The sequence below is a fragment of the Cornus florida genome, unplaced genomic scaffold (genome assembly GCF_030987335.1).
Source record: "Cornus florida cultivar Cherokee Brave unplaced genomic scaffold, ASM3098733v1 CherokeeBrave_3.0.0_Hap2_Chr02, whole genome shotgun sequence".
Lineage (NCBI taxonomy): Eukaryota > Viridiplantae > Streptophyta > Magnoliopsida > Cornales > Cornaceae > Cornus > Cornus florida.
In genome coordinates this window covers 63,974,577-63,982,984 of record NW_026775572.1, presented here as the reverse complement: position 1 = coordinate 63,982,984, position 8,408 = coordinate 63,974,577, and the positions used below count along the sequence as shown (strand labels likewise).

Below are 8,408 nucleotides of genomic sequence, written 5' to 3'. Positions count from 1 at the left end.
AGTATGAATGTGAACATTAATAAACCGTATGATTCTCACTAGATTTTTACCAAAAAAAAAAAAACAAAAAAAAACAAATGATTCTCACTAGATTACTACTGCCTTCACAACCAGCTGACAATTTCCATGGACAACTCTTAACATCACACACAAATCTATAATATCTTCTGCTATTGTCCAAATATTTAAACAGAAAATGGTTACGAAGACCAAACAAAACGAGTGCATCTTTGAAATCATTTGGGCATTTAAAAAGCTGACCCTCAGAATTAATTCCATCAATGTGTCGGAAAGAATCCTGATGCGCATTTGTTGGAAGAAGTGAAGACGTTGAGGCATGACAACTTGGTGATAGATTACAGTCAGTGGCTTCAATAAATTCTACAATAGTTGAAAAAATATGTTAAAAATCGTATAACCTATGCAATGCATGTATTAATGTATTTCTTTACATATATACGTCTTACCTCTCACTATGATCACTTGGAATTGTGCATGATGCCATTATAGGAGTTGTTTCTTCCACATATACGTTTAACATGCTGCCACTCAGTAGAAGCATCACTCTAAATTCAGATTCTCCTGTCATCCTCACAAGTTCATTCTTGTTATATTCTATGGTATAATATATGACTTTACCACTCATGTTTGAAAAGGAACGTTCTTGTAACTCATTTATAAACGAGTCATACGTTGTTGTTGTAGTCATCATAAAAGGGTCCAAGACACTACAGATGTATATAATTCCCCATTACCATTTTTTTTCAATTTTTCCATCGAATCGACAAAAACATGCAACTTGTCTCTCATCCATTTCTTCAACTATTTTTGGATCAACTCATTAGTATTAAAAAAAAAAATAAGTTAAAAAAAAGGTTCTAGAGTGTAAAAATGACTACGAATTACATAAAGATATGGTTGATGCTTGTGTTCTAATGACAAAAAATTAATCAAATACCTCTTATGCACAAAGTCAAAAAAAAGATGTTGAATTTTACTTCCCCAACCCAAGTCTTCTTCCTTTCATCTGTTAAAAACTGTCAGAAATTTTTGTTTTGCAAGAGCATTTTTGTACATCAAAATAGATTAAAAAAAAAAAAAAAAAAAAAAACAGATTACAGAACTAAAAAAAAAAAAAAAATCAGAGCAGAATATATTGTAGATAACAAAATCAATGCAAACTTACCTCAAACAAATATTCAGATTGTAAAAGTTAATAAATTCAACATTTGCAGTAACAAACAAATGTCAACTCTTCTCTTTTCACTAGAATTGATGCATTTTTAGTGTGACTGACGACTGACAAAAAAGAGGGAATGCAAAAACAAAGATAGACAAAGACAATATTTTTAGTGTGACTGACAACTGACCAAAAAAAAAAAAAAACATGTTCAAACTTTGCCAATATGGAAAACAAAAAATAAAGAAAACACATAAGCCTCTTCACATAATTCCAATTTCAATTGTTGAGAGTTATTCAACTCACGAAAATTCCACTTCCCCAACCCAAGTCTTCTTCCTTTCATTGAAATTTTTGCTTTGCAAAAGCATTTTTGGACATCAAAATAGCTTAATACTACAAGAAATATGGGTTTTAGTAGCAGTCCTTTAGGGACAGTCTGAAAGACTGTCCCTAAAACCTATTTTTTGGCACAGTCTTTACAACTGTCCCTAAAACCTAACTTGCCCGTCCCTAAAACCTTATTTTTTGGCACAATATCACAAACTATCCCTAAAACCTTAACTAGGCTGTCCCTAAATATTTATTTTTTGGCACAGTCCAAAGACTGTCCCTAAAACCTGAATTTGCCCGTCCCCAATTCCACAAAAAAATTGTGCGGCATCATTTGGCGCTTCATTTTTTGTTTGGCGCTACAAATATATAATATATAAAATAATTTTATTTTACAAAATATTTAAGAAAGGCATAAACTACGTCGTTTAACCATATATCTCATTACATCCGCCTGGTCTTCACTTCTGCCAAACGCTCAAGCCCTCACGCCTCTTCCACCGTCTTCCATCCTCTTCCACCCTTTTCCATCGTTGCAGAAAACAGAGGCTCTTCCACCCTCTTCCACCGTCGCAGAAGACAGAGGTTCTTAATCAAACATTCTTTGGGCTTCAATCTTCACCGAATCATAAGATTCAATCTTCACCAAATCTGGAGTTGGCTTGTGGTCTAAGTCTGAATCGTTGTGGGAAATACGGGTTTGCAGAAGTGATTCTTTGGTGTTTCGAAGAGAATCTCGGGCTTGGAGGAGGCCAGCTATCAGAATCAGGAGGTAATCTAAACCCTTATATATTTTGTGATGTGTTCCTTATATATTTTGTTATGTGTTCCTTATATATTTCTTGAGATATAGTTGAAATAGGCTTTCTGTTTGTTCTTATGTTTGATTGTTACGCACTTTTTGAATGGTGCGATCTGGTTGATTTGGCTGCAAATTTTCATGATAATTTAGGTCTTTATTTAGATTCAGTTTTTTGCGAAGCTGATATATTTGTGTAAATTATACTGATCTGAGGTGGATCAGACACAGTCAACCACGTGAACTTCGAAACATGGGTTAATGAAATTTTGGTAGACTCAGTCGATTCAATTATTTGAAACATTAGCTAATGAAATTAGAATCGAATAGAAAATTTGTGTAGATTCAGTGGATTCAACTGCTAACTTTGTGCTTTTGCTTTACATTGAGATTGGGAAAGTAAAAACAGAGAAAGTGATTGAGCTAAAAATTTTTATTGCTCATGTCCCCACAGTTTGAAAATGAGAAATTGAAAGAAAGGAAAAACAAATGATATATTGATTGTCAAGTTTGTTTTCGTGGCTGGCAGAATTGGATTTTTATTTTGAAAATTTTGTTATATGGTTGATTGTTTAATTACAATTTGCAGAAAGATAATTTATTTTTTCGTTGCAATGATTAATAACATTATGTAGATTACCCGTCACAAAGGGTTTTATTTTGGAATTCAAAAGCCAATTTTATCTTTGGCTTAAATTAGTCATTCACATTTGGACCAAATTTGAAAATTGAATTTTTAAAAACTTAGGCCAACTTTGATCAACCCAAGAGCTTTTAAGTTTCAGATTTCTTGGTCATGTTTCACCAAATTTTAACTGAGCTATTAATTTTTTTTTTTTCTTTCTTTCTGATTTTATGGTTGGATTAATGGAGTTTAAATAGGATTTATCACTACACATTTTCAACAAACTCTGTTTCGACAACCATATTTTCTGATTTTGACGATGTGCCTAGTTCAAGAGATTGAGCAGGGAGATAGGAAGAAAAACATAGCTTAAACAGGGAGAGATAAAACTAAATTGGACTGGGCTAGCGTTTGCAGAAGAATAAGAAGTTGTTGCCCTTTATATTATTATTATTATTATTTGCTTCTGCTCTTCTCCTATTTACTCCAGATTTTGGTTAAAATAACAGCACTAGTCATTAAAATTGCTTCTCTTAGTTTTTGGCTGTTGGTGTTCTCCTATTTACTGGACAATTTTTTTCCATTGTTTGAATTGTAATCTTGCAATGTTGTAGAAGATTTTAAGTCATTTTGTAGTGCAGTGGTAGAAGTCTTTTTCGCCCCTTGTTTAACAAGTTTTGAATTAAACATATTAGACTGACTATAGTAAACCAAAACCGTATTTGTCTACAGTATACCAAAAACAAATTAGAAATTAATTATCTTAAGACTTACCCAAAGCCATGGTGAGAAAGCTATAAACAATTTGCTAACTACTGCCCCAAATTTGAATATTTGGAGCTGATGAATCCTTTCTCAAGCCTCCAAAAAAGATACAATATAAATAAGACTAAATATTTAATGGGGAATAAGTAGAATCAAAATTTACAAGTTTGGCATGCCGACGAGGAAGGGAAGGAAACATTTCTGTGATGGAGTTACTCGACCTTCTTTTCATCCCAAGCCTTCAAATGACCATTAATTTTTTAGAAATATTAGGAGAGGTTGCCAGAGAAGATGTCATTGAAACTGAAGAAGTAAAAACAAAACAAAAAATGACATGATTACTCTTTCCACTGTTATACAACCTAGAATAGAATTAATCATATATTCATATTGAATAAAGATTTAAATCTCCATTCCATCACTCATTTTATATCCATCTAATGTTATCCAACACCATCATTACATGAACTCAAATTAATAATGAAACAGTTAACCAAATAAAAATAAAAATACAGCAAAAAAATTCTTTAACAAATTTCAATTACCAAAAAAACCAATAGAATTACAGGGAAATTCTATTATGTGCGCTCCCATTCTGGAAACCCTTATCATCTACACAACTTGCAAGATCTACACCTCCATTTCTTTAACACCCTCATCTCTAATTAGAGTTAAGGGTTCCCCAATTTCATGAATATCCAGAAAGACATCTATGTCTATACAACCTGCATACACCTGAAACATCTAAAGTGCATCTGAATCTTCCTCTATCGATCATCCTCTTTTCACTGGGTCAGAAGATAGATCTAGGAAATTATACCTACCAGTGTCTATAATACTAATGCCATGTGACCATGGCAGTGAACCAACAGAGTATGAAGAAACTCCATTTCTTAATTACTATGTCTTTCAATTTTCTTTAATTGTACTTCACTCTTTTTTTTTTTTTTTTTTTGGGGTTCTTTTTTAAAGAAATGATAAGACGATTCTTACACTCATTCATTGTTCCTTCCATGATGGGCTCCACACACTTATATACATACATATATATATATATATATACATACATATATATATATATATCCTTTATTAACTCTTGATGGATATATGTTCTTTTTCTTTTCTTTTTTTTTTTTTTTTTTTTTTTTTTTTTTTGTGTACATTTAAGCAGTTACATGGATAAGTCTTGGATTCATAATCACACTAGGGGTAGTGTAAAGTATTTTGATGGCATACATGACTTCATTGATGTGGCTAGGCGTCATGCAGAAGTAGACGGTAGGTCCCGATGTCCATGTCGTCGTTGCAAAAATAGGACTTATCATCAAATTGAAGAAGTTAAGCAGCATCTCTTGAGAAATGGGATGGACAAGGGGTATACCAATTGGATATATCACGGGGAGGCTCGTCAAAGCAACAATAATGTTAGTATTAATGCTAATGTCAGTAGGGAAAATGTCCACGATGAAGATGGAAATGTAGATAATGTGTTTGAATTGTTGGATAACATACAAATGGGAAACTTCACTAATGCACCACAACAAGAAGATTTGCCTGAAGTTGATGTTGGAGGAGGAAGCTTTGACGGATTGTTAAATGATGCACAATGTGAATTGTGGCCAGGTTGTGAAAAATACTCTAAGTTGTCAGCGATATTAAAGTTGTTCCATGTGAAGGTTACAAGCCGAATGAGCAACAAATCATTTGACATGATGCTTGATGCATTTAAGGATATGCTTCCCGATAATAATGTGTTACCAAAGTCTCATTACGAGACTAAAAGCTTGTTACGAGACTTGGGTCTCGGATATGATTGTATACATGCATGTAAACATGATTGTGTTTTATTTTGGAGGGAAAACGCAAGTAAAGAAAATTGTCCACAATATGGTGAATCGAGGTATAAACCTCACGAAGGTAAGGGTAAGAAAATCCCTCAAAAGGTTCTCCGGCACTTCCCATTGAAATCAAGACTTCAACGGTTGTTTATGTCAAAGGATACAGCCTTAGATATGCGGTGGCATAAGGAGAAACGTGTGAAGGTGACAAATGAGTTAAGACATCTAGCTGATTCAAAAGCTTGGGAGGATTTTGATAGTAAGTATAGTTGGTTTGCTGCTGATCCTTGTAATGTTCGTATTGGATTAACAACTGATGGATTCAATCCATTTGGTAATATGAGCAATGCGTATAGTATGTGGCCTGTGATGATTGTGCCTTACAATTTGCCACCTTGGATATGTATAAAGGAGCCATATATATTTATGTCATTGCTTATTCCTGGTCCAACATCGCCTGGTAATGATATTGATGTGTACATGCAACCTTTGGTTGAAGAGTTAAAAGAATTGTGGCGGGATGGTGTAATGACGTATGACGCGTACAGTAAATGTAACTTTAAAATGCATGCGGCAATGATTTGGACCATTAGTGATTTTCCCGCCTATGTGATGGTATCTGGATGGATGACAAAGGGTTATCTAGCATGTCTGAATTGTAAGAAAGAAACATGTTCTTGTTTTTTGAAACACGGACGTAAGATATGCTACTTGGGAAGTCGTATGTTTTTATCGTTAGATCACATTTTCAGAAACCATCACAAGCAATTTAATGGCAAAAGTGAAGACAAAGGGCCACCAAAGCAGTTGACGGGTGATGATATTCTAGAACAACTTAACCTCATACCCGAGGTTAGTTTCGGAAAGGGGCCAAATAAAAAGAAGCGAACTCGTGAGGAATTTGAACTTAACTGGACGAAGAAGAGTATTTTCTTTAAACTACCTTACTAGAAGACCATTTTGTTGCGGCACAACCTGGATGTTATGCATATAGAGAAAAATATATGCGATAGTGTGTTGGGGACATTATTGGACATTGAAGGGAAAACTAAGGACACATTCAAAAGTCGGTTGGATTTAGAAGCAATGGGGATTAGAAAAGAACTCCACCTGAGACGTAATGGTGAAAAATTTGAGATGCCACAGTTTCCAGATGGCTATGCATCGAACATAAGTCGGTGTGTGAATGTTAATAATTGTAAGATATCTGGATTGAAAAGTCATGATTCACACGTTCTCTTACAACGTCTCCTCCCTATTGCTATACGAGGATTCTTAAATTTAGATATTTGTAACACAATAGCTGAGCTTGGTTTATTCTTTAAGGAATTGTGTTGTCGAACTGTCAAAGTGGATGTCTTAGAGGCAATGGAAAGGGACATTGCTGTTATACTAAGTAAGTTAGAGATGATATTTCCTCCGTCATTTTTTTAAATTATGGTGCACTTGGCTCTGCATTTGTCGCGTGAAGCCATCATCGCAGGCCCTGCACAATATCGATGGATGTACCCGATTGAAAGGTGCTGTATATTTTTAGTAAACCAATATTTTTTTTTAACAAGTTTTATTAGTTTGTTATTAAATATTATTGGTTTGATTAACGGTTATGTAGATTTTTGCATACTCTCAAATTGTACGTCCGTAACAAAGCACGTCCGGAAAGGTCCATTGCGGAAGCTTACGTGGACGATGAGTGCCTCACATTTTGTTCAAAATTTCTTGGAGGGATTGAGACAAGGTTCAATAGAGAAGAAAGAAATAGTGAGGGGAACTACAACAATAATTGGTCCACATTTTATGATCTAAAGCAAGTGGTTCGACCGATAGGAGCACAAAGTTTGGACATATTGCCCCGTGCGGACATAGAGATGGCCCGATTGTACGTTTTACAGAATTGTGAAGATGTTTTGTCATATGAAGAGTAAGTAACTCATTGCATGTCATATCTTGTCAGTTTCTATGAATATATAGTCTATTTCTTAATACATGTATACAATTGTATCATTAACATAATGTAATTGTTTAGAAAACACAAGGTAGAACTTGAGAGAGAAAATCCGCACAATGTTCCTCAAAGACATGCTAAAGAATATTCGAGGTGGTTCGAAACAAAAGTAAGTCCATTATGCACCTATTGTACTTAATTAAATAAAATTCTTTAATTTAATTAAAATGAACTGTCATTCATTTATTTAACACTACATTTCTTTTAATAGATAAAGGAAATGTGTCATCATCAAAAGGAAACAACTTGTGATGAATAGTATTCATTAGCGTGTGGACCTCAATGTCTAGTAAGTCGATATTCCGCGTGTATTGTAAATGGGATTAGGTTCCATACTAAGGAAAGGGAGCAAAATCGACGAACACAGAATAGTGGCGTGTTAGTGAAAGGAGAAGACCAAGATTAATATGGTGCCCTAACAGATATCATTGAGTTAAGATATCCTCTGGGTAGAAAAATTTTTCTTTTCAAATGTGATTAATGTCTGAAGATGATACTGATTTGGATGACATGTGAAGCTTTTTATTCTTGAGCATGTACCTCATTTTATTGTTTTATGATTAATACTTTAAGTGACAGGCTGAATGATATTACCGAGCTTTATCTTTTGAGTTACTTTTTGTTTAAATTTCTCTTTAAGTATTGGTTTTGTGCTTCATTAATTTGCAGCTTTGATTTGGTTGACTAAATTAATTGTTATATTTGAGCATTTACTCTTTTTTTTGGGTTTATGATTATATTTAATGTGATCTATTCAGTTATATTGCCTCTAATTATTGAAATATTTATTCAATGGAATTATGTAAATATGAAATGATGACTCAGAATATATTTTGCATATGCTTGTTTATTTTGATTTAATT

General features: G+C 33.7%; 1 protein-coding gene across 1 annotated transcript; it reads left to right on the top strand.

The window, feature by feature from the left end:
* The first annotated feature begins 4,877 nt into the window (after positions 1 to 4,877).
* LOC132296334 (uncharacterized) lies at positions 4,878 to 6,974 on the top strand. Its single transcript, XM_059794544.1, has 2 exons — positions 4,878 to 6,465; positions 6,583 to 6,974. The coding sequence occupies exons 1-2, from the start codon at positions 4,878 to 4,880 to the stop codon at positions 6,972 to 6,974; spliced, it is 1,980 nt and encodes a 659-aa protein (XP_059650527.1).
* The last annotated feature ends 1,434 nt before the right edge of the window (positions 6,975 to 8,408 follow it).

Excerpts from the sequence above, each read along its gene's own strand:
- LOC132296334 (XM_059794544.1), top strand. The coding sequence starts at position 4,878 with ATGGATAAGTCTTGGATTCATAATCACACTAGGGGTAGTGTAAAGTAT. Across the intron at positions 6,466-6,582 it reads ACTTAACTGGACGAAGAAGA|GGAAAACTAAGGACACATTC; the intron begins GTATTTTCTTTA and ends TGGACATTGAAG.